At 38.3% G+C, this 26,081-nt stretch overlaps 3 protein-coding genes across 3 annotated transcripts in view; 1 reads left to right on the forward strand and 2 right to left on the reverse strand.

Annotated features, from left to right (window-relative positions):
• Positions 1-506: 506 nt before the first annotated feature.
• LOC109463045 (membrane protein FAM174-like) lies at positions 507-4,054 on the reverse strand. The gene is made up of 3 exons (XM_019759737.1): positions 3,565-4,054; positions 3,040-3,214; positions 507-2,471 (listed from the first exon to the last, which is right to left on the reverse strand). Exons 1-2 carry the CDS (start codon positions 3,924-3,926, stop codon positions 3,058-3,060), a joined length of 519 nt encoding a protein of 172 aa, XP_019615296.1. The 5' UTR covers positions 3,927-4,054; the 3' UTR covers positions 507-2,471; positions 3,040-3,057.
• Positions 4,055-4,449: 395 nt separating this feature from the next.
• Positions 4,450-26,081, forward strand: part of LOC109463027 (CST complex subunit CTC1-like) — an 89,202-nt gene continuing 67,570 nt past the window's right edge. Inside the window, exons 1-15 of the mRNA XM_019759697.1 lie at positions 4,450-4,718; positions 5,016-5,136; positions 5,776-5,901; positions 6,067-6,209; positions 6,394-6,478; positions 6,667-6,784; positions 6,895-6,960; positions 7,340-7,415; positions 7,968-8,054; positions 8,289-8,381; positions 8,817-8,924; positions 9,688-9,749; positions 9,995-10,097; positions 10,324-10,404; positions 10,528-10,655. Coding sequence (XP_019615256.1) covers positions 4,662-4,718; positions 5,016-5,136; positions 5,776-5,901; positions 6,067-6,209; positions 6,394-6,478; positions 6,667-6,784; positions 6,895-6,960; positions 7,340-7,415; positions 7,968-8,054; positions 8,289-8,381; positions 8,817-8,924; positions 9,688-9,749; positions 9,995-10,097; positions 10,324-10,404; positions 10,528-10,655 — 1,454 coding nt within the window. The 5' untranslated portion in view covers positions 4,450-4,661. The remainder of the gene's footprint in view (positions 4,719-5,015; positions 5,137-5,775; positions 5,902-6,066; positions 6,210-6,393; positions 6,479-6,666; positions 6,785-6,894; positions 6,961-7,339; positions 7,416-7,967; positions 8,055-8,288; positions 8,382-8,816; positions 8,925-9,687; positions 9,750-9,994; positions 10,098-10,323; positions 10,405-10,527; positions 10,656-26,081) is intronic.
• LOC109463021 (myb-like protein X) lies at positions 12,599-15,136 on the reverse strand. Its single transcript, XM_019759685.1, has 3 exons — positions 14,829-15,136; positions 13,369-14,385; positions 12,599-13,002 (listed from the first exon to the last, which is right to left on the reverse strand). The coding sequence occupies exons 1-3, from the start codon at positions 14,961-14,963 to the stop codon at positions 12,811-12,813; spliced, it is 1,344 nt and encodes a 447-aa protein (XP_019615244.1). The 5' UTR covers positions 14,964-15,136; the 3' UTR covers positions 12,599-12,810.

Here is a 26,081-nt window from a genome sequence, read left to right on the forward strand (position 1 = left end):
TATTACATGTACTTTCTGATAAAAAAATAGGTACATGTATATAAGTCTATGGATGTTATTGTTACAGTAGCTTTCTACTCTCTACACACGACCTTGTGTAATAGCATGCAGTTGTGGGTTCTTTAGGTGTAATGTACCGTATCAGCTCTAACCGTATGTGTGCACAATTCTACTTTCTGGGTGTTAGTGGTACTCTGTAAGGTGTAACAGGTCTAACCTGGAGTCCAGTTGGCATTGGCAGGGTATGTAGCAGAGTTTGTGGAGCAGACTTAAGCTAACAAGACTGGACTCTTGGCTATTTACAGGTCATGATCAGACTCCAAAATAACATGTTTGCAAGGCACTTGCTGATAAGTTGGTGTCTTCGAATATTCTATATGTTTCACTCACACTCTTGAAACTATTAATTTGAAAGAAGTAAACAACTGTAAAACTGATTTGAAGACTTCAATGTGACCATTAATTGTGTGTGTGTGTGTGTGTATAAAGACATATAACATGCACAATTTCCAATGGTATTATTATTTACTTGAAATGTACTACACAGCAGTTTTACCACATTGACTTTTAAACAATAGATATAGGAAGGCTACTTAATGGCACATTTCACATGATTTTGGAAGATGAAACAGATAACACAAGCACCAAATTAAAATTGTACAACTGATGCCACAGTACTGGAGGACCATTGTACATTCATTCAAAAATATGAACAGAGGAATAATCAATAAAATAATACATCCACCAGATATACAAAATCTTTAACATTCTTGCCTATTATAAATATCTCAAGCATTTAGACATGATAAATTCTGGAACTGGAAGGTTACATAATGGCACATTTCAAACCTAGATTAGTTTATTAACTCAGATGATATGTGGATCATATAATCAGGAGGAAGTTGGGTACTAGATAGTAGATACAATAATGCATGTTTTCATGTGCATAAAACTCGCAAATTCCATTTCTGTATGGTTCTAAAGGTCAAACCGATATAATTTCTTGTTGATTGGACTTCTGCAGGTAATAAATGGCCTGGGCTAGCAAAATAAAAGAGGATTCTATGAAGTCAAATATGTACTTTATAACAGCAGTTACCAAACTGGACTGGGTAACAATTCAAACAAGAAATGTTTACGTATAAATAAACCCATGTGAAATGTCTGACACAGTATGTTGTTTGAAATGTTAACAATGTATAACAAGGAAGACAATAATTTTTCTGAACTGTTAGTTTGAAATCTTGTCAGCTTGTCAATGCTATGATGAAGGAAGGGTTCCAAAAATCGAGCCTGGTGAATCCGACCTACCAAACTGGTGTGAAATTATAACAAGCAATTTTCTCTCTATGTGTGTGTGCTGAAATGACAAGTGAATACTGCAGAAGGCAGCAACAGGAATTCTTGCAACCAGTTTTTGTTCCAAGTGAAGCCTCTGGCTAGATAGAGATGTTCAACCGTTATCTACTCCATTGCACATAAAATCATATATCACCACACACCACATACAATGAAATACAGTGCAATGTAAATCTATACCTACACAATTTAAATAACCTTAACCATCCCTGTTTGTACTAGACATGTTTGCAAAATTGATCCCATAATTTGCATGACTATTTTTGCAACTGTACAGTGTATTATGGGACCTACTTACAACAGTGTACATTGTTTTGTACATGTAGCTTTCCTAGCAAAGTTGTTCCAGTGGCATGGAGTGTCAATTGTCAGTTCTGAAAACCGATTAGACTCTGTTGAAGATGTGAGCTCATTCTAGTAGTGTCTAAATCTTGACAACTGTGCTTCTGGTTCAACCATCACTAGACCTGTATCTAGTGGTCTATCCTGTTACACAGTGGTCATGACAACATACATTGTATATCCTCCAGACAGGCAAATGCCAACTTTTCCCCATATACATAGAACAAAAACTTGACTTCAATCCTTTTTTCATGTAAGCTCTTGTTTAAGTAAATAATTGTCATATTGCATATCTCTAGGTTTTCTGTTTTATCTCTAGACTACCCTGCATGGAAGTTGCCTAAAGGTAAGTTTTTCACAATAGTACAAATCTGGAAATCCTTGGCCAAGAGTCAAAGTCTTCGTGTAACAATTGGATATCGAATTAAAGCCAATATTCAGTCTACAGGAGAAAAACCAACTTTACTGATCCTAGATTATGTAAAACCCTACATATAGTAGTCCACTGTACTCATTATCACTTCCAAAATTGTATTCATTTCACAACCGGGAGAGGGCAAAAATGTACAAGACTTTCACTCAACAGACATCTCTTACTGAAAATCCCCTCTTATTAGAATTGCCTTTCCCAGAATTTAAAAAAAATCTGCAGTATTAAAGAGAAGTGATGTCTGTTGTAAGGTAAGTCCTTGATGTAGTAGTAGTAGTGTATGATACATATCCAGTTCCCTTCTGAGCCAGATAGTATCAGTGGCACACCAACCAGCTTCCTATAGATAAAAAAGATACATGTACTTAGTTTCAGTGCATGCTATAGACAACAAGTGTAATACTAGTAATAGTCAAGAGTTCCACATGACTTGGGATTTCAAACTACCTACCTACCTACCTACCTTGTCCCTTGACCTCCTGGTCATTGGGGGGACAAGGCAGAATATAGGTATACATGTATTTTGTTTTAAGGCTACATGTACATGTATATCCATTTGATTTATTTTACCATTTACACAAACAATGGATTGATGACTTCATTATTTTTAGGGATGAATTTCACAGCTGTGAAGCAGTTCAGAAGTTCATATGTCATGGGAATTTGGCTCAGCCACCAGCCATGCTAGCGCTGTGACCCTAACTACTAAAAGTGATGATGAATTTCACTACTGCAAATTCTGTTAGTAAAAGGGATGTAGTAAACAGCCATTGGAATCTAAACTAAAAGTGATGAATTCTACAGACTACAGCTGTGGATTTCAACAATCCATGTAGTCTCCAGGCATACTTATGTCTTATCTGAAGGAGCACCTGATCATGATGTGCACAGGTGCACAAACTACTCACCTGAGCCAGCTGTGTCACCTATCTGGACTCGGTTGGGGTGGCGGACGTGGTGTTCTTGATGTCAAACATCGTCATGTCCTCATCATCGTCATCTTGGTCCAACGGAGCCATCTCCATGTCTGCTGATGTCGTCAGCACGCCATACTTCTTTGATTTGCTGCGTCGCCTCCTCAGCCTGAGTACAACAGATGGAGACATAATTTGACCACAAGTTCACCAATGATGAGTCACATGACTACACAAGTACTAACCTCATCATCTTACATCACACTTTCCTTCCATGTACAAGAAAATTCAACTACTTCTTGTGTCCTGTTAAGTCAATTTATGATTTGTAGATGTTGCAAAGTGTACACCCGAGAAATCATGCACAAAATTAATTAACAAAATTATTAAACCAGTAAATCAGCAATATTAACCTTATTTTCTTAGAACAGAATCTTTTGTTTAACGTGTAGCATAAAAACTACATCGCATAATGGGTCTATAAAATCGAGCAAAACCACATGAGTGTGTCTTTCTGACCTGACTGCTCTAACGATGAAGTACAGCACAACCAGGGCAGTCACTCCGATCAGTACGTACAACATTCGCTTCACCACTTCACTGCTGTAGGGCCAGAGAGAGCCTTTCGGTACAGCAACAGTAGGGTAACTAGAGTTACTGTGGTTAGTCGTTTTCAGGACCGTCTGCACAGCACTGTTGGTGGATGAACCTTCAGTGAGCTTGTTGGAAGGCGTGGAGGCGCTTTCCGAATTTTGTGCCACCTGTCTCCTGCTGATGTCATGGCCGTCATCGTGCCTTACAGTTCTCCCATCCGCAACACCACAAATAACACCGAAGTGGGCTACAGATAATGCCACAAGTAAAAACACTCGCACATTCATCGTGAACACTTGTCCAGCTGCCCTAAAACAAATACAGAGGCGCTAAAACAGCATTGTCGTAGAGAATAGCCAACAGAGAACACAACTCCGGAAAATGGCGACTGATGACGTCGACTGAAGTCCCGGAAGTGGGCCAGTTGGAAGAGACCATTTAGTAATTTAGATTTCATAACATATGGTGTTTTATATTTAGTAAAAAAGTGAAATAATTATTGATTTATTACTACAGAAAATCAATATTACAGACTAAAAAGGCTATTCTGTTTGATCAGTTTCAATGGACGAAGCATTTATGAATGTAACTTTGTTTATAATTTGGGTGTCCCTTCCCCTTTATGAATGGAATATCCATCAAAAGTGGTAGTGACGGAGTAGGGAGAAATTGATCAGGATTATTTTTAATAATGGTATTTTACATAGTACAATGGTATGCTGTTGCTATTTTGTTTGATATTGGTACTGCTTTTCGTTGAAATCTACATCATTGAATGCGTTAACATATTATGTTAGCAGGTCCGTTAATGGTACATTTACTGTTACCCCCTCGATAGTAGGTTGTCTCGTCCATCAATGCAATAGAAAGATGGCGCGACCACTCGAAAATATCCGATGCACGAGTTGAAGAATTGTTGAACTTTTAGCAACAGTACCGGCCTGATGATCGGACGGGAAGTACCAGCTAGCTTCATGTTTGATTAGAGCCCTTCTGATGTAACGCTTTGTGCACTTGTTGCAATGGACGAACTGCTGGCGGCGGTAGAAGAATGCACGGGGCGGAAAATTTCTGATGTGGTAAGTTGTTCTTGCTGTTGTTGTTGACGCTTTATATAATAGCCGTGGCGACTCTTGATTCGGGCTTACATTGCATTACCCTCAGCAAGAATGCAATGTAAGCCCGAATCAAGAGTCGCCACGGCTAGTTGACGCTATGCATATGCATGAGAGTTTTTTTTTGGGGGGGGGGGGGCAAGGAGGACTTTTCGTGTCATATTGTTCGATAGATCAAAAAGCACAGCTTGTCAAAATATGCATAATTCAATTGGGTGAAAAAGGGTGTTTCTCTTTTCCTGTATTGCCCCTAAACTACAGGAAAAAGATTGGTTGAGAGATCTTTACCATCATGTGGAGAAGAATGTGAGCTCTTCTGGTGACATCAGCAGCTCAGAAGTCACTTTAGCTGTTGTGGACCAAGTCTTAAGTACAACTCCAGGTTAGTCATCAGGCCTAGGAAAAAATGTTGTGTTTCCTGTTTCCTGAAAAAGTTAGAGTCGGTAACATGTTAGGTAGGGATTATCTTTTTTCTTTTTTTTTTTAGAATTCAGTTAAATCTTTGTCGGGGTCACAAAGTAAAACTTGCATGAGGACACTTTTATTTTCAATGTTAATGTTAACATTTTATCACTCAGGTGTCAGATCATGGAGCTAGAAAAGGTTGATCAGCTTGAAAAATGTATGTCCCTTGCAGGGGTCCACCTAGCCTGGGTGCCATCCGAATTTGTAACGGCTCCCCTGAAAAAATTTTTTAGGGGGAGTCGTTACGAATTCGGATGGCACCCAGGCTAGGGTCCACCCCCCCCAAAAAAAGTCTAGGGTCGGCAGGATTTTCTAGGGTCGGTCGGGAAACAGGAAACACAACATTTTTTTCCTAGGCCTCACAATGGCATTGATAAGAATTTCACGGCGTTTGAAAACTGCTATGATCACTTTAAAAAAATTTCTTTGATTCCTACGCAATCAAATCTGTTCACACAATTTCAACATGATATATGATATTTCAGTCATTTTCACAGATACATGTAGTTGTACAATGTTGATTTCAAGTGTCAAATATTATTTGTGTTTATTCCAGGAAAGGAACTGCCTTTGTCTTTTAGTTTCATCTCAGTTGAACAACTGGTACAAAGTCAACATCAAGCTTGCTGTAGTCACCTGTCAACAGTCAATCAAAGAGAGGGTACCAACATCAGTACCATAGGTAACTGTGTCCCTTGCTGAAGACTGATGATGGATTATAACTTTCAACTTGCATGATTTCATCAATAAATACTTGCATGTATAACAACTTCAAATTTGGCATGTTGTCAACATTGGAGGAAGTTGGAAATGCATCTATGATGATTGATGTACATTTTCTGTGTAGACACTCCTGTCAGACCTCTTGATCACATCCGTGCCTTACTCCTGGGGAGGCTGACCTCTGGACCAAACAGTCTCAGTGTGGGGAGAAACAACAGAGCAGGACAACTTTATGTTGAAGACAACACTGGTGTTGTACTGTGTGAGGCACGTGGACTCCTTAAGTTTCATTTATATATCACCTGTCTATCCTGCATTTCTTCCAATGTGATTGTGATGTTTACTACCTTCATCAACTTATGGTTTTGCAGTTGTCTTGTACAATATTTTGTAGCATTGGACTGTGTATGGTAGTGTTATAAAAGCTTACAATGCTTTCCTGTTGATACAGACATTGACATTCAAAGCCAACATATTTGAAGAGCTGGTTTTTCTTCCCTCATGGAGCTACATTCCCCTTTCTTCCCACAAACAAGGTCAGAAACTTATTTTTCTTTGAACGTGTTAACAATACATTTGTTAGCTGAGATTACATCATAATGTTATACATATGAACTTCAACTTCTAACATAAGATTGCTATATCCACAGGATAATCAGGAAAGTGTGTAAAATTATCTGCAAAACAGCAGCACATACTAGTAATATGAATTATCTATTTGCAGGGAACAAGGGATACTTGGAATTAACAGCGCCACCTTGTCGACTTATTAAAACTTGTAAAGTGAAGGAACAAGACTCAGTAGTTCTAGTTCCAGTGGCAGCAACCATTCTTAAGAACAGGTAGGTTGTGAAATGATGTGATGTTAAAACATTGGAACATCTGTTGGAATTTCTTTGACCTCCATTCAACCTACAGTGTGGTCACATTCACTGTTTTCTTCATGTTTTAGGAAAGGAAAGGCGACCAAGGTGATCAGTATACAAGGCCGAGTGTCCGAACTCAGCACCATTCTTAGGTACGTCTCCTTCAAGAAGACATTCTGGTGCTTTTGTCTTTCCATCTTTCTTTTGTTCTATTCTCCTACTCTTCTTTCTTCATGGTTTGCCTTCTTTCTTTCTCTCCTTTTGTCCCTTCTAAGTTCTAGAATGTCTTCCATTTAAAAATGAGAAGGTCATGAAATGCGAAGAGGTATCAATTTTTTTTGTTTTCAAAAATGCATTTGAATTTTTCCAGATTTCCATGATGATACAAAAACAGAGGTGACAGCCAGTATATGCCAGTTTACTTGTTAATTTTTCCATAGGTCAATTTCAGATCTTTTCAGAGCATTTGCCTGAGTCTAGGAAATGTGTGCAAATCTGTTTACTTTATGGTGTCCTGATATTTTGTTGCAGGGTAAAAGAAGTTGTCTTCTTCATGTTCAAATTAAGTTGCCCAGCAGAGCAGCAACACATCCCTGTTATCATCAAGGTATGTGAAAGGAAAGGTTATCAAGAAACAAACAGCAAGTACTGGAAATGTAGTAGGCATCCTTCCATCTCGAAAGATAATGGTAGCACTCTAGGTCTGGTAATGTACTGTATGGTAATAAATAGTGTAGAAGATGTTTTATTCTGACCTGTACAGAACATGAAATATTCTACAGTCTGTAGTCAAGCCTTATATAAGACAATGCAGATGCCAGCAGTTTCCCTTTTAAACAGCCAAAGTGGAAAGCAGTAAATTCTGGTAAAGAACAGAATACAGTGCCTTCGATAACATGAAGAGATAACTCTATCAGCACCAAGGACAGCACCTCTAGCAGTTGCATACTGATAGGAAACTTCTGAATCTAACAAAGTGGAGACCTTGAGATATTGCGCTAGGATTGGAGGGAAGGTTAGAAACTCGACTTTGATTCAGTCAATTACATATCAGTATTTCTCTGTTTGTAAGAACTAGAACGAAAGAAAGAAAGATTAATTTTAGTTTTTAAAAACATTAATTGATTATTTTTGCAAAGCTATGTTGTTATTGTTTTAGGGACCTAAGCTGATCCACCTTTACCACCTGCTGGAGCCAAGGAGAGATTACATTATCACAGGCCTCAAACCTACCACACTGTTCAAGGTGAGGCAACAAAACATGCCTGGGCTAGTGATGATATTGATGTTTGTAACCGAGCATGGACCAACTTTGTACGGCTCAGTTTTCACCAAACAAGTATCCTTTGGTTTCAATACCAAGAATGCCAGCACAAACATCTTATTTGATATCAATTATCAAGTGGGTTAGTTTTTTTAGGTGCATTAATGGGGTTAGATTGGTAATGTGGTCAATATGTTTGTTCTATCATACTCCCAGGGCAGTGCAGATAGCAGAAATGTATACTGTTCCACAGCAGGGACCCAGGTTCTGCCACAGTCTACTGAACCCCAGACCGTAGCATGTCTGCTGGTATGTTTCATCATACCTTTTCCTGTCTGTTAGTCAGTTGTGACTTTGACCAACATGCCATACCTTCTTGGTGCGTCTTCACAAGCAAAGATTTTATGAAGCCAGTCTTGGCACAGGCCCTACCACACCTAGCGTATGATTGTCCAAGTCTTGAACATTGTTCAAAGCTGTCTGGTGAGGCTGCCCCTATGGTGCAATCCACCCATATCTTCTTGAGTTATACTGTTCAGAAACACACAGAGGTCTGAAAACAGTCATGTATTAACCTTCAACATATGAAAGTGACTGACAGGTACTGAGAATGATTAGCTCATGCCTCATCATTTTCAAGGAATTGTTGTAACAGTTGTTTTTACTAATAGCTTTCAGTTTAATAGTTATTCACAGCCTAATAATTCTTTTTCAGAAAATAAAAATTGCTTGATTTATTTTCAGTCAGTTTTGTCTGCAAGTGCAGTTCCAGTTGGATCAGATGGTGGCACTTCAGAGACACATACCTGTTCTCATGGTGGTGGAGTTAGGCAGAAATTCTGCTCTTACCAGGTATACCAGCAGGAAAACCTATCAGTAATTAGTTAGGGAAAACTGTATTGGCTATGATTAAACATTGATAATGAAAGTATTTGACATTCCTTAGTTAACATATGAGGTTATGAAAAACTTGTGAGTGTGTTCATGTAACTTTCTTTACATTTCCCTTAACCTAGAGATACCAGTTGAAGACGGAATTATTGAAAGTACCATGTCTGAAAAATATATTGGCAGAGCCAAAATATCTATCCACTGCATTATATAAAACTTACTCAAAACTACTATTAGTTTCAAACCATTAATCCTCATGGACATGAAAGCAAGCTCCGATGTCAGCTGCTTTTACAAGTTAACATTACATGAATGGACTACTATTTGTGCCTGTAGAAAAAAGGATGAAATATGCAGTGGTGAATTAACGTCCTGTAGGAAATATGTGATGGGTGATTCTTACAGAAAAGTGTTCAGTTAGAAAAAAGGATGAAATATGCAGTGTCAAATTACATTACTACAATAAATACTTCATGGATGAAGGTTACAGGAAATGTTCAGTTAGAAAAAAGGATGAAATATGCAGTGTCAAATTACGTTACCATAGGAAATACTTCATGGGTGATGGTTGCATCATTTGCATGCAACTTCTTTTTGTGACTTTTAGGAGTTTGTTGTGTTGCTGGATGCCTCACTGCATTGCATGAACTGTAGGCATGGCTGAGAATATACCAGTACTTTATTTCATGAGAACTTTTTGCACAATTGCATGTGTGACACCCAGGGTACAATCACTGCTTGTGTCAACAGTGATGTCGGCATCTACCAGCTTGATGGAAAAGTCAGGTGCGTCAGAATTATACATTACATTGTACATGTATATAACAGACAATATAATGTTGATTTGAACACAGGTATTTCCCCAAATTAGTACTTAAGCAATTCAATTACTTTGGTGGTAACCTCATTAGCTTTTGCCAGAGCTCCTATACTTTCTGCACCAACTTTTTTTAGTTGGGGTGAGTATAGGAGCCCCAGCATAAAGTAAACAGGATGTCACCCAGGCAAATCTTTCCTTGGATGTACAATAGGCTGCATCTGGGTTATCAGCTACATGTGAGTGAAGGCAGAGGTCTGAGGGTTGGAGCGTGTGTGGCCGTGTACAATGCTCATCTGGTGAAGGAACACACACAGGTACTGAACATCAATGTCCCTACAAGTACCAATCTTCATTTTAAGAGATATCAAACAGAACATGAGCATAACATGCACAAGTTGCCCTGACGGCAGGACAGACTGCTATGGGACCGGTGAGTGAGTGAGTGAGAGAGTTGTGTAAGGCCATCTAGGTAGACAGCAATAAAGGCACTGTCCAAGACAGTATGGTGATTGGCAACTTTGTCTGATGTTTGTGCTTTAGGGTGATGCTGTGTGCTTGAGTTGTTGTACAGCCAGCTGTGTGGTCATCCAGTCCTTTTCTACACTTAATTCACCATATAAGGTTAGTATTGTCTTTAAATTTCACCTGTTAATATTATCTTTAAATAATCTAAGAATATTTTGTATTTGGTGGATTAACTGATTGTACAAATGTATGTGAGCATAACACGACATTTCCATATAGCCGCCATCCAGTCATTCTGCTGCGCTCAAACACCTCATCTACCACCTCAACCCAAACTTGTACGAGCTGTGCTCCCTGCTCACTGCTGTCCGTCAACTGAGACTGAAGTTCAGCTCTCCCATCATCAGGTAGGTCAATTCCAACATGCAAATTAAAACATTCTGTACTACCCTCCCCTTTCCACAAGTCTTGATAAGAATGGATAGCCCAAAGCCCATTGCCATTGAACCAAGAAGACCTTAGTTGGTTGTTATTTTCTGGAGCCAGATTAATGAATCGCATTAAATTACCACAGAAGTCTAAAGACTTTTGCAAGTGTTTGGCTACAAACTCAAAATACAAATTTTGTTCCAGTGGAATACCAGTTACAGTACAGTACTTTTGAAATTGGGAATGCATGGCATTGTTCCAAACTAATATTGGAAATTTGTATGATTGTGTTGGGGTTATTAAAACTCCCACTTGGCAAATAAGATATTTGACAATATAAAATTTTATTTATAGTCCCACAGTGCAGAGGATTGAGCAACTGTTTTAATGGTAACACAAAGGATGGTTTTATTAGTAGTTATTTACTTATTATTGGTAGCAGGTAACTGATAACAAAATAACGAGCTAGAAATGTCAGATTCTATGATTCGTACTGTCTGCAGATCACAAGTTTAATATTCATATCCATAGCTTAGTAAAGCCACATTTGCATCAAAGTCTTCTTGAATACAACCATGTGTACATTATTGTATACATGCATGATACATGTAATATTTTCTTCTCTGGAATATTGTCTACTTTAGTTTATACCTTATATACGGTTGCTACTAGTCATTTAGAATGGTTGCTAATTACTTTTACCATGTTTGAGATAGACAAGCTTCTTATGTGATGAGGAATAATAAGACATAAAATAATGTATATAATAATGTGTTACAATGAGTATGTGAATAAATGTTGTACCAAGCTAGTCTGTGTACACACTATGTATCGCTCATTAAAAGTTTCATGTTAGAAAATGATCTGGAAATGAAGATAAAGTGAATGTTTTACTTGCTACAGTGAGCATTTAGGAATTTCAAACTGGAAAGTACACTCATTTGTTTTTTCAATGATGAAAATTATAGGAACAGATTCTACTAGTGCTGAATTGAGCTGGTATTCCTGTGTGTAACTTGTTAGAGATAACAATGGTTTCTTTGGATCACAACCAAGTTACATTGTATGGTAATGTGCCTGAGCACTGATAATATGTTACATGATTTGGTACCAAAAATCTGCAGACAGAAAATTGAATTGAGTCCTTTCATGATAATCAGACCTACAAGCATAGCACTAGGAATTATAAATGAGGCAGCATTCACCCCCAGACCATTATTTGCAATTATTACTACTGTAGGTCCAGATTTTCTACTTACATTCAACTGCATTGTAGGTTTTAAGATGGTAGATTTAGAGACATGGTGTAGTTTGTTGAGGCTACAATTTTTGTTGTGCAGAATTCCTTCAATCATGGAGGTATCTGTTTTTTATATCTCCATGCTTCAATACATTTTCATGGATGGCTAGTTAGTCCTAATATTACTTAGTAGAACAGTTGATTACATGATATATATCATGAAAAGCTAAGTTATATAACATTACATATGTCTGGCAATGGCATATAAACAGCAATGAATGCGATAACCAGTGGTATGGAAGTCCCAAAAGCACCTACGGCATACTTTGTGTGAACATGTATGGTAGAGGATAGATAAAAAGGATACTGTTATAGAGATGCTGCATATAGATATTGGCTCTTCCATGCACAGCATGATATGACTTGCTATGAAGCATGGCTACATTACAAGTGCTGATCCTTCCATCCTTCTTGTATGTTGAAGTGAAAGAAAACAACCTCCTTTAGCATGCAAAGATAAACCCATTTGGGTGTATGATAAAAGTTGGCAGAGCATGTACATGATGTAGGTATAATAATATTTCCAGACTACCAGGAAATATGTCTATGGATCCATTTGTGTGTTGACTTCTTTTTCGTGCCAAAGAACAAACAGTTTGCACTTAGAATGGAATATAATAATTATGATAGTCATACCTAGAATGTTTATAATATACTTTAAGAAATCTATTTTAACAAAATAGTGGATCATTTGCATGCTTGAATGCTGGTTTATAACGTCCTTGCATAGTGATTATGGATTGCTGATGCTGATGTTGATAAACAAATCCTGACAGTCTGAAACTAGAATGCCAGTGTTGTTTGCTGGCCCCATTTTACCCACCATGCACTCCCTATGACTTCCTGCCACGGCGGAGAACCCTGTCCCCGCTCCGCAGGCTCATCCCTTCTGACGGGCGCTTGGGAGAGAAGAGCTCGCTGTCAGGACTCCCAGCAGGTCTCTTACTCCCTCGGCGGCGAGGCGGCGGGCTCGGGGTAGACATGGCCGACCTTCGCTTCCGAGGGGGCTTAACAGGCTCCGCGTCCTGGTGAATCAAGAGCAATGTCATTTACTGTCTCTTTTGTAGTAACCATACACTGTACTTAAGAGGAGCAAAACAGGCTTGGTCTTCTTCAAAATGACTCAAATGACAAATCTTGATAACAATATATGCCGTGAACAAACATAGTCCTGACATGAAGAGGACTATGAAGTATGCAGTAGCAATATGTTATAAATGCTAGTACATGTATGTCACCCAATGTAAAATGAAATACTGGGGGTAGAATAAATCAAAGTATAAAGGACAATAATGCTATTACTGGCAACTCCAATATTAATGCATCTTTAGACTGCTTAAATTTTTTACAATCACAGTTGAACACGTGTAGACTTGTGATTTTGCACTCACCACTGGTTCCTCTGTTGCAGTGATATCTTCAGATGCCTTTTCATTTTCATTCTCCTCCTTAGCTACTTCCTCATTTTCAACTGCTTCCTGTTGAGTTGTATCCTCTGTCACTTCCTCAGCTTCTCCGTTTGTTTCTTCCTGCTGATCTGCTTCCCGTTGAGCTTCTTTCACCTCAACCTCTTCCTGGTCCTCCTCCTGATCTTCCTTCACTTCCTCATCTTCCTCATTCTTTTCCTGCTGCTGTTCCTCCTCCTGATTTTCTTCCTGCATTTTCTCATCTTCCATCTGATCATCCTCCTGCCCATTCTCCTGCTCCTGTTCCTCCAGATCTTCTTCCTGCACTTCCTCTGCCTTCCTCTCATCCCCCATCTGATTCTCTTCCTGTTCATCCTCCTCCCTTTGATCCAGCATGTGATCTTCTCCCATTTCACCCTCTTCCTCATGCTCCATAACCTGGTTGTCTTTCTGCTCATCCTCCTTCTGGTCCACAATCTGATTGTCTTCCTGCTCATCCTCTTCATTCTGGTTCTGTATCTGATCCTCTACCTGTTCCTCATTTTCCTGATCTTCTTTCTGCACTTCCTCTGCTTTCTCCTCTTCCTGAGCTTCTTCCTGATCATTCTCGTCTTTCTTATCCTCTTCTGTCTGATTTTCTTCCTGCTCGTTCTCATTTTCAGCTGTTTCCTCTGCTGGTCCCTCCTCATCCATTTTCTCTTCTTCCACTTCTTCCTCCTTCTCCTCTTCCTCAGACTCTCTGTTAGCTGCTTCATTCTGATCAGCTCCATCAGCTTCCTCATCTTTTTCCTCTTTGTTGTCTTCTAATGCAGCTTCTTCTCTGTTTTCTCCCACCTCATCCTTCATTAAATCATCATCGTCCGTTTTCTCTTCATCTTCCACCACAGGTGTTCCTTCATTTTCTTTCTTCTCTTCTCCATTTTCTTCAGTATTTTCTTCTTGAGTTTCAACATCCTCAACTTCAGGTGTCTTCTCTTGATCTACTTCATTCTCAACATCTTCCTAGAATGTGTGAAACATTCATGATGTCGTATGGGCCAATAAATGATAACTGCATGTTACACCATCACAATTTTAGAATGCTTTCAGTTTAAAGTTTTACATGTTTGCTATTGTTACTTTATCGACTACTTTAGATGGGTCCCACAAAGTAAAGCTGACTATTATGAGAAAATGCAGCAGATTGAACATTCTGCACCATTTGATGTCTGATAATGATAAAAACGAGTCACCATACATCATACACGCTATCAGAGAGGCAATCTTACACCCATCACCCTACATTGTCAGGAGATAATGGATTCACTTTATTGCCCATTATAAATTGTACTCTTCACCCCACTGACACATGCCTGATAGATTCCTTGTATTTGTTTACATTGCTGTATGTAAAACTTTGTAGGCAATAATCATCTCAACCATCAACCGTGTAAATGAATGTGTACCTGAACATCATCTGTCACCTGTGCATCGGGTTGGGGATCACCTTGCTGCTCTACTTCCTCCACTTCCCCCTCAACAGCAGACGCCCCTGCTGTCCTCTTTCCAGCTGACTGATGACCTTTCCTGTTTGCAACCATGTCTGATTACCTTAAGAGAAAAGATTAAGATATCATGTTATCAAGACTTTTTTGGGGGAGATGATAAAAGTTTTTTTTACACAACAAAAAATGACTTACCAGCCAACATTTCAGTAGTCCATATCTATTTTGGAGCAGGTGGATCTACAAGTGCATTTGTTTTGTTTTGTTTGTCCAGGTGTGTTCCATTTGGGTTTGCCCAACTTGTACACCATTGATGAATACACCTGCAGGTTGTTAAAGTTTTTGCTTTGTGTTACAAAGGTGTTGACATACAGGATTTGCTGATCACACATTGTCTGTATGTTCTCCAACATAGCTTTGTTATTCAATCCAAATATGTCTGGCCACCAAAAGAAGAAACAGCATTTTCACTACTTGTTGAATATTGTAGTTGTCATAATGCTCAATTCCACCCAACTTTGCATGCAGCTATATAATCTCTGTCCACAAATATGATTGCTACATGCAAGAGTCTAAAAGAAAAAGTGAAGTACTACTTATGTATACTATGTATATCTTGCCAAGTTGATACAAACACATGCTCTTTGAGAAGTGCACGACATGTGCCTGTACTTGCATACAAATTAAAAAAAAAAGTTACTGCAGATGTTATGATCTATCAAACAGCTCCATGGCAATTTAACATCAAGTTCATTATGTGCATCAAATTGTATGGAACAGCCTTCAACTATTCTGACATGATCAGGTAATTTATCACAATGGATGTCTTTGACCGTGAATGTCAGTAGACTTACCACCTGGTGCTTGGCAGTCCTGAAGTTTTTTTGGGGGCTGGTCGGAAGTTTCACAGGAGCACTAACTTATGACTTGAGGGTTGTGGAGGTCAGACAGCCAGTTCTCACTCCCAGGGTCCAGTTGACCTAGATGTTGAAGGCAAAACATGTCCTCGAACCTGTTTATTTGCAACTGGGGGTAGGTCAAGGGTTTTGAATCATTTGAGAGAAGCAGTGTAATGTATTAAGTAGAATTATTAACATTTCTTGTTAGTGAAACAGTATGTATGTGCTTTATCTGCGACCTTAGATTAGATGTAGGCCTTTTTGTGTATCACTTAAAATGTGAATATCTATTTCTTCACCCTAAGTAAAATATGGAACTTCCCACACATGGTTAGTACATGTGCTGTCTGGGAGTAGTTGTAAGAAGAGAGGGGGGCACTGATACATTTCTGCTCTACTTGTTAGTTTGCTTGACCCGATTTTCAGCTGTAGATGTCTGAAAGAAAGTCTGTTCTGTTTTAAAGACTTGAGTGACAGTTGTGCTCCAAAAGTAGGTCCTATGTGTAATGGTAATGCCCTCTAAGATTTAGAGGAACAAGCTGAGAACAGCACAACGTCTGGACTAATCAGACTTGCACCATTCAGAAATCTGTAATGGTGTACATGTATAGGCTGTGAACTGCCTGGGGAGAGATGGCAATTTGAATGACAAGATGCAGTTTGAAGTTTTGTGCTGATTCTTTTGTTTTAACTCTTACCAATAACAACATTCTGTAAATAAGTATATATTTCCAGAAAATTAACAGAATTTGCATAATGTGTATGTTGTATAAGCAGCCTCCCAAAGTATAATTTTTCCTTCATCATGCCATGTACTGTCCTCATCTAGATCATTCAATCTATAGCTTTAAAGTGAAACTTGACCAAAGTAAAGTAAAGTAAAGTAAAGTATGTATGTAGTGTCACACAGGGCTATTGCAGTATTTCCTTATTGATTATGAAACCATGATTTGCATAATCTATTTTGTCTAATAATACTCAACTGCTCTCAATTTCTAAAAGCTGTAAGTATGATTTTCCAGTCATTTCCTGACAAGCTATTATGCAAATTAGGTAAACACAAGAGATCTATTGTTATGAAGGTATTTTGGTCTAGGGAAGACTCTGTCCACACTGTAAAGCCCTGGACACCATGTTTTCCATGCACTGCCACATGTCCCTGCATGACTTGCTGTGTTTTGTTGAATCAAGCTCATGTTAACTCCCCCTTGAGCCTCTGCTGACTGCTGGACAGTCTCTTCTTTGTGGTCAAGCTTTCACCTGTTTCCATGACCTACTTTACTTCACCTAACAAGCTTTTAAGGATTATGTAATTCTTTCTTGAACATGCTGCCAAGAGCTTTCAATGGTCACGAGAAATTAGGACATCGTTATTTGCATATGTTTTAATAGATTGATTTAGCTTAATTGTAGTGATGAGTTTGGAAAATGGCCAGTTTTCTACTTGAAAGTCAGGGGAAAGTCTAGTCACATTACATAACTTGTCCAGTCTGGTTCAAATTGAGATTTGTTTGAGGGTTACTGAGAAGTGAGGGAAATAAATGTTGATGGGGAGTGTTCAAAGTCAGGCGTGGTTTCAAGATGGTTTTAAAAAGGTTTGAAACTAATTGTTACTGACAGTGTTTGTATGGGTGCCAGTACATGATAAAGACTACTGGCAATGGACCAAGCCTGTAGATGTGAAGACGATTGCTGCAAACTCAGAACGTGTTGACGTCAGTAAGCCCTGACAGCAATAACAGTTGATAAATTGTGTACAAATTTACCAAGAAGATACATGTGTAGCCTGTGAATTTCCTCTGTGGAATTTGAAGAATTTTGGTGACCCTCTTTTATATACATTTGTACAATGTTTCCACACAGCCCCTCTGCCAGTCTCATCTATGAATTCAAGTACTGCAGCAAAGATGTGTGGCCAGTGTGATAACAGCATTACTTAGTTTAAGTTGTACAGAATGTACAACTGCTAGTCTTCTCATGTACATTGAATAAATGCTCATTAAACAGTCTCTGGCCAGAAGTTACTGACTGGTATTTCTGGGGGAGTCTGTAGACTATATCAGCACTGCAATTTCTTTTGGCCTTTGGGAAAACATATTTTGTTTAAAAAAGCTTTATATGTAACGTTACATGTGTACATGCCTTCATTTTGACTTTCTATATTCTCCAGCACCCTCCATGTTTCTACTTCTGCATATCTTGCTACTATTAAACAGAGTACCAATACAGTACAATCAGAATTATTGTGAAATGATGTACCAACAAACATACTGAGACAGAAGTGAAATATCTGCATATTTGCAGGCAATGCTTATTTTCTGAGCCTTACACTTCACAGAACTTGAAAGCGGAACCAATTAATCAGAGGCCTCTGATTGCACCATCTGGCACTGGCTGTGCTGCCATACCACCTGTCTAGGTGATGTATTGGTGATTAGAATATATAGGATCAAAGCAGTGTCGTGGTCACTGGAGGGTGACCTCCCGTGGTGTATGGTTGTTTCGTCTCCCAGCCTTTGTATGAGGCATTTTAACAGGTACATCAGTCAAGCCTGCCATGTGACACATAATGTACATCAGAGTGTGTTTTGGAAGGTTGGTCATGTCATATGGTTGTCCTTGGAATACCAGGTGACATTTACAGGGTTTGTCGGTTATATGATCATGAACTCCTTTGTCAATGGGATGACGTGGGTATGTTCATGTATATTCAGGGAAGACCACACAAATTCTGTTGCCAATACGTGTTACGTTGATGAAATAGATGTTCTGTCCATGGTGCTGAAAAGGTGTTTGCGTTTGATACAAGTTAGCAATGTCCATGTAGTATACTGTCCATCAGTAGTCCATCTGTTTTGATCATGGCAGAAAATAGCATAACCACACCTTGGTATGATTGAACCTGTTTGAATCTAATTAACCTTCAGCAAGCAGTGGGTTAATATATCCAGTGAATGATGAATGAATACAGTTGAAAGGCATTGCAGTTTGCCCACTGAAAGTCAAACTACACTTGTTGACAGCCATGTATCACTTGCACAGAAATTTTCTTCTTTTCATTGCCTCATATCCTATAAAAAAGAATGATAATGTGTGTTTGGATTTTAACACTTTTCCTGGGCAGTTTTGGCTCTTTGTTCATCATGATGATCTTGATGTTGGGAAGTCCAACATGACTTGCATTACAGGGTCATTACAAGGCGTGCATTTTAATTGGAATGTCAATCTGTTTTTTGCCTCTTCTTTTGCCGGACTCTCAAAATGTCACATGGTTTTGCTTTACGGAAACGATATCATAAGTATGCTGAGGACTGCCTTTGGAAATCAAATATGCTTGAAATTGACCTGTACCACTCAGGCGAATATCATATCCAGCACATCACATCGCGGGGAGTTATTCTATGTCATGGAGGATTCTGTTAGTTAGAATGAAAACTTAACATTTATCGATAAGACTTCCAGCACAATTTGCCCAGTGAAATAGAAACACACTATAGTTATGCAGTGGGTGTCTGAAAGCTTATTGTGTAAGGCCCAGCATCCATTATAGGCTTTCATGTCTGAATGGCTTTGCCATGGCTTTCTGATAAATGCTCAGTGAGGTAAATACACATTAAGGAACTGCCCGTGCATGCCAAAAGGAGAGTTCGCTCAAGAGGCTAAGTCAATGCAAATTGGTCCTTTATACTATAAATTATAGCTTGGACAGCACCTCGAGCTAACTGTCCTACTGAGGATTAACTCCTGCCCCCAGGAAAGAGCTTTATACCACCCAGCCACTTGTATTGAAAATATTGGTCTGTAATATAACTACCCTTGGTATACATGTATCAGCTTTGTCTTGTAAGTCCACAGCAATGTACTTTCTTGGTTCTCTGGTAATTGTTACAGAAAATTGATGGGGTGGGCAGGCAAAACAAAAGTACAATCTATAACAGGTAGTGTTAGTATGGTATGTTGATTGCATGTCTGAAATGCACATCCTCTCTCTTTGTAAGGCCATGTTGATTTGATTATATGGATGACATCCTCCGGGAGCCCCAAAACTGATGCGAGCGTGCGAATTAAAAAAAAGTTTTGCAAAAAAAAAGTTCTTTTCATTATGAAATCTACGTGGTCATGAGGGTTGAGCAAATGGCACAGAATATGGTTTGGCGAATAATCTAGTCTTCAAGTACATTTCTTTACAATTTCGTCTTTTTTCGTTTGATTTTGTCATTCTACGACATTGGTATAGTTTTTATTAATTTTTTTGTAACTTATGGTATATTTTTGCTCATTTTGCAACTGTTTTGTACGATTTACAGTATGGTTGAAACCTTTTTTTTTTTTTTGGAAACGGCCGAAAATTCATGCGCGCGCGGATGTCATCCATATAATCAAATCAACATGGCCTAATTAGTAAATGCAGGGACAAACATGTTTCAGTGCAAAGTAGCAGTCAAGTGTCTCCAGCCTCGCATATAAGGACTTTTAGGAAATTGTACTGCATTTATTTATGATTTATTTGTAATCTTTGGACCTAGAAATGAGTTGAAATTATTATTGTGTATTGGAAATCTTTGTGATGAACGGTCTGTTACTGATATCGTCTTGGATATAAATCTAGTTCTGTGACTTTTGATGTAAGTTTGATGTTCTCTTTTATGACTGATGTTATATTTGTCTCCAAGCAGCCCTCGGGCAAGCCCTCACCATATTAGGTCTCTCAGTATCGATGGCCACAATTATATTTTGCAATGAATCTTTTTGGAAATCTTGTATTTGATGACTTACAAGTTTTTACTGGTAGTATTAAAGGTTTATTTTGTGCCCACACATGTATGTTTATGTATGAACGTAAACCAGAATTTTGGAAGACTGGAAACAATATTATAGTCACATTCTTAATACCCCTTTGCTTATCTTTACATTGCAGCAGGTCTGAGCTAAGTTAGGAATCAGATTATGTATATTAATAAGCTTTAAGACAGGCACAACTTACACTTATATACAACATTGGACAGGTATGATAGTATCTTCTTATGCCAGTTACACTTTTTGTGAAGCATGAAATGATAAGCATTAAAGTAATTTAAACCAACTCTGTAGGGCCTAGTGGAATCATTTTGAATGCAGGAGGCACACAGTTCTAGACAATAATCTGTAATTTCAACTCGTACCAATGCAGAGATGGTTGGTCAAGATATGAGAAATAGTTTTGCATCCATGGATCTTCCTGTCTCCTTGTCCCCACTACATTATATGTATTTTGCATTCGTATTGAATTTCCCAACCATGACAGTTTCATAAGTTGTAAGATAAAACTGAAATGGTATGCAATCTATTGAACGGTACATCCTAAAATATATCCCCCACACATGATAGTAGCTGTTAGGGGAGCTCTGAGGGTGAAATGCTTGCATCACTCCCATCCTTTGCCAGAGTTGGGGAAAATTGATGTGCTTGTGGATTAAAAGCTTCCCAACACTAAATCATACAAACTGGAAAGTGCATGAAAGGCTAGGCTTCCCCTTTTCTTCCAATGACTGGTTGTTGTTTGAAGACCTTCCAAGTAAGTAAGAAGGGTCAGTCACAACATGCTAAAAGACAGCATTACGTCAGTACACACTTACATGTACCATCAGGGGTCATTCTTTAATGACAGATGGATTGAAGGTCTACATGTATGTTTGGGCAAAAAAATGTTTGTGTTATAAAGAGAAATATTGTAAGTGGGACTCTTTTGCCTTTGATGTCTAGCATCTTTGATCTTCAAGCTCAAAGTAGGATTTGCAAAATTCCTCTCAGTTTGAATACCAGAAAGTTCAATCGCAACAGCAATCAGACACAGGGTGGACTGTTTAAAGCTCCCTGCCCTCTGGCACTGCATCTGTCAGTTTTTGACACACTTGTCTGTCCTGCTTCTTCCTCTACTTTGATTTGAAAAGAAGTCTAAGACTTGGAGTAGAGCAGTTGAAGATGAATTCAAGGGTACTGTGTCATGTAAAAATACTATGTTACTGTCATGTACATGTACATACATATACATATACATATACATATACATATACATATACATATACATATACATATACATATACATATACATATACATATACATATACATTGTATTTGACTTACCAGACATACCAAAACCTAGGTATTTCTGATGCTTTGAATAGATCAAACTTCCAGTATTAGTTATAGATTATAAATTACTAGCACTGTCATGCAGGGATTTAGAAAAGTAAACTTTGTCATTTCAATTGATACATGATAATTGTAAAGCTACTAGTTAATATGATTGTAATCATTAACTTTTGTCAAAGAAGCTATTTACATGTAGGTTCCTGTCTGTTAGCAGGTTGTTTTTGGACATAACTCTTAGCTTTTAGGACTACATAATATCTGGAACAGCTTGTATGTTACACCACAGGGCAGTTATACTAGCTATACAGGTACTGATACAGACAACTGAAGATGTGAATGGATGCATGAGAAACTAGAAAGGCCAATATTTGCTTTGGAGCAAATACAGCGATGGGTTCACCACATTTTACGACATGGCAGGGAAAGAATGGGAAACACAAGGGAAAACAATGATTTACATTGATATAACTATAATATGAAGTAAAATACAACTAAAACAACAGTTGGATAGCTATTCCCTACTTTATTGGTTAGGATTTTTAATTGCATAATGCAAACTGTTGATTTTCAAAAAAAAAAAAAAACGTCCATGCCCGGCATTCCAATGCTGGAGCAGGAAAGCTTGAAATACCTACCAAAACACTTGAATACAGACATACTGTCAGTATGGAAATGCTTCTGTGCAGGTGTTAATCAAGTTAAATCCCAACAGCCAATCAGCAAGAAGTATAGAGGAAAGCTGCATGCCTATTGGTTGATGCCCTGCATTCCATTCTGATGACTCATGCCCAAACGTGGTAAACAAGGCAGACTAACACAGTAATACATTTGCTATAACACAGCCAAAAAACTCAAATAAAACCATTCTAAAAGCCTGTATCACAATAATTTAAAAAACGCCTAGGGGTATTTGCCCACTGTACCTCCATACCAAATTTCAGGACCTTAGGCCCTAAAATGAAGAAGCTGAATCCATTTAAAGATATGGCAGGAGGAGGAGGAGGAGGAGAAGAAGGAGAAGAAACATCAGAAAAAGCAATATGGTTTCACCACACCACTTCGTGGTGTGGTGAACCCATAATGATGAATTTGATCTTTGGCACCCTAGAAATTTAAGGAGGAACTGCAGTTGCAGGGTTCAAATATTTTGTACCCTTTAAATATAATTATCCAGGACTGGTGGCTCACTGAGCATGCGAAAAGTTACATGTATGTTGCCCATCAATATTAAAAATTTCCTAATACTGCAGTTCTAAGAACCGAATTTCATCACAGGGATGGATAGGTAATGATAACTTGTATGTAGTACCGTGGTAAATACAAATCCAATGCAAATTAGGGTATAATTTGCATAGACTGACAAAACAATAATTGTCGCCCGAGGTACTGGGATGTGGAATTCTAGTTGATCATAATCATGTTTACTCATTTGCCTGTTTCTTTTTGTCAGAACACCATGGCTGGATTTTTAAGTCCAGAATTAAAGAGTTCACCTTGCACAGAAATTCATCAGCATTCACAGTCACTGACTACTACAATTTGTAAGTGGATTATGAGGAGGCCAAAATGCAGGATGGGATTTGATGGGCTGAGCACTTGGAGCCGGCCATTAATGGGGATCCTTGCAAAGCCAAGGTGTATGTCGTGCGTTACTCTGGCAAAATTGTATTACAGCTGTATATCTCCAGCACCCAAATTCCCTAACCAGCCCTGCAGGCCTGGAGTATTGATCTGCTGCCAAGAAACTTCGCCTGGTGAATCATGCAACATCGGAGGATTTCATCTTCAGCTTCAAACTGTCAATGACCTATCAATAAAGGATTTCTTTTGAGCATTAGGAAACCATCATCAGAATTTTTAGTTGTCCCCAATTCAAAACCTTTCCTGGCTGCATTGATTTTCTCTAGACACTGTGATGTGGACAGCATAATGATTATAATGGTCTCCACACCTGTACGTATGGATAGTAAATTAAATATTCAATGTTTCTTGTTTGAAATGCTAACCTTCCTGTATAATGTACCACAGGGCTTAATTAGAGAAAAAACATGCTTTTCCCTCCATGCATGAAGGTTTTAAGGTTTTTTTTGTGTGTGTTTGGTTGTGTTTATGTAGTGCTAGTCACATCCAGGATGCTGATCATGACAGGAAGTTAGGTCAAAGGTCCTAGAAAAGGTTAGCTCATTTCCTGTCTTCAGTTTCCTGCTAGTATATACATTTGTACATGTTTGTTGCCTTAGTTACTAGTATGGGAAAATGCATAGTATTGCACAGAAGTAGTGAGAAACTGATAATGATAAAACAGAAATAAACTCTGCATATCTTATCTGAAATATGAGTTCTTTAATTTCTTATTTCTTATCTGGTTCTCAAAAAATGTCCATTTAAGATCCAAAAACCAAAGATATTGAGATCGTGTGGCCTTTCGCATCTCAACTTCCTGAATGTTGTCTCCAAAGAATCTGAGAATTGAGTGGATAGATGATCCTCCCGAGCATTATTGAGGAACTGCCAAATGTGTGGGGACTAACTCAATATCCTGGCCTTTCCTGATCTGTTCTTGCTGCATCATGATCCTGTCAACTGTTTAGCAATGTTTATTACATGCATGTGTTTTGTGCCATGAATCCACCTCCCTGTAGTAGTCAATATTGTGTGTATGAACCAGGATTTGATAGTGACTTTCCCGACCTGCCTACAAACATCCCGCTGAGAACTTGATGATAAGTTGGGAAGCTTGAAATGATGCACAGTGCATCTAATCATTTGGGAAGTTACAGATATTACAGCCCTTTACAGGCACAATCTGTAATAGATGCTACAATGTGAGGAAATTCCACACTTCAATTTTGACTCACCAGTGTCTTACACTTTCATATGTAAGCCACACCAATTCAATTCCTTGGTTGTTGGATTCCCCACTTCAGTGTTGTTCTGATTTGAGGAAAAAAAGGTAAAAAAAAAAACTCACATGAAGTATAAAAGATATTGATAAATTCAAGAATGCTCATATCTTAGTGCCAATATTTGAAAAGAGTCCTTGTCTTGCTTCTTGAATTTTGTCCATTTGAATTTTGTCCATTTTGCCCATTTATTCATGCATTTAAAGTTGAAAATTTGAATTTGAAATATCATCCATTAGTTTGAATATTGAAATATATTTGACTTAGCTATAGTGGCTCCTGTGGTAGAATTTAGGTATATCATATGATGCCTAGTAAGTATCTCTTTTTTTTTCATTTTTACTTTGTCTGCTCACTGCATTATTTTCCCAGGAAAACAGAAAACCAGAGAGAACCAGAAAAATAAGCTGGTGTGGCCTTATCATTACAGTTTATCCTCTGGATTCCAGACAAAAATAATTGGCCTTACAACATGCAGAGGTCACCTATTTCTCTAACTTAATGTATTACAATGTCTTTATAACTCTGTCTTCATCTAATCCACTCATGACCATGTACATAATTTTGACACAGGAAATGGTCGGTAAATTCTAATCATACATGTATGTGCATATCTAATGTTCATGAGTCAGTCATGTTTTGCCGAGTAGTGTCATTGCTGTGATCATTAGGATGCATCTCATGTTGAAGATATTTATTCAAGGGTTTGTCGGCACTCCAGCTTAATACCTACGATATCTGAATTGCTACTGAACTTATTACCCTGCTTACAGAAAGTGGTGATTCCAAAGGAAGGAAGCTTATCCGTAGGCCTAGTGTGTTGATAAACCCATTAGAATCATACCTGCAGCTATGTCATTTCATGTGGAGTGCAGTTAATCTTGAAGCCCACTTAACAGTACAGAGGGCAGATGATAGTCCAATGGTTGACTTAGGTTTACATTTAGGCATTGTAGCCAAAGGACAGATTTATTCCCTTGGCTGCAATACTCCACAGACTTGCCATAATTACTGGTAACCTCGTATCATAATGATTGGGCCTCATTTTATCACTGTGACAGTTTTTTTTGAATGACAAGAATAAGATATGGAATCTTTTGTATCCATTTTATATATTCATACTAGTACATTTTGTACATGCAGACGTGCTTTGCTAGCCTGTTGAATGAAGAGAAATGGAATACGACTGTCACAGTATTTCCTTACTTTTTATTGTAAAGCTTGTATCCAACCAGAGATATTCATTGATGATATTTTTTTTCCATCTCATCCTCATCCAA

This window comes from Branchiostoma belcheri, unplaced genomic scaffold (genome assembly GCF_001625305.1).
Source record: "Branchiostoma belcheri isolate BF01 breed outbred unplaced genomic scaffold, Haploidv18h27 scaffold121, whole genome shotgun sequence".
NCBI classification, from domain to species: Eukaryota; Metazoa; Chordata; class Leptocardii; order Amphioxiformes; family Branchiostomatidae; genus Branchiostoma; species Branchiostoma belcheri.

Coding starts and splice junctions, on each gene's coding strand:
- LOC109463045 (XM_019759737.1), bottom strand. CDS start 3,926: ATGAATGTGCGAGTGTTTTTACTTGTGGCATTATCTGTAGCCCACTTC. Junction 3,215..3,564: donor TTCATCGTTAGAGCAGTCAG/GTCAGAAAGACA, acceptor TGTTGTACTCAG/GCTGAGGAGGCGACGCAGCA.
- LOC109463021 (XM_019759685.1), bottom strand. CDS start 14,963: ATGGTTGCAAACAGGAAAGGTCATCAGTCAGCTGGAAAGAGGACAGCA. Junction 14,386..14,828: donor AGGTGACAGATGATGTTCAG/GTACACATTCAT, acceptor CACACATTCTAG/GAAGATGTTGAGAATGAAGT. Junction 13,003..13,368: donor CTGCAACAGAGGAACCAGTG/GTGAGTGCAAAA, acceptor TTGATTCACCAG/GACGCGGAGCCTGTTAAGCC.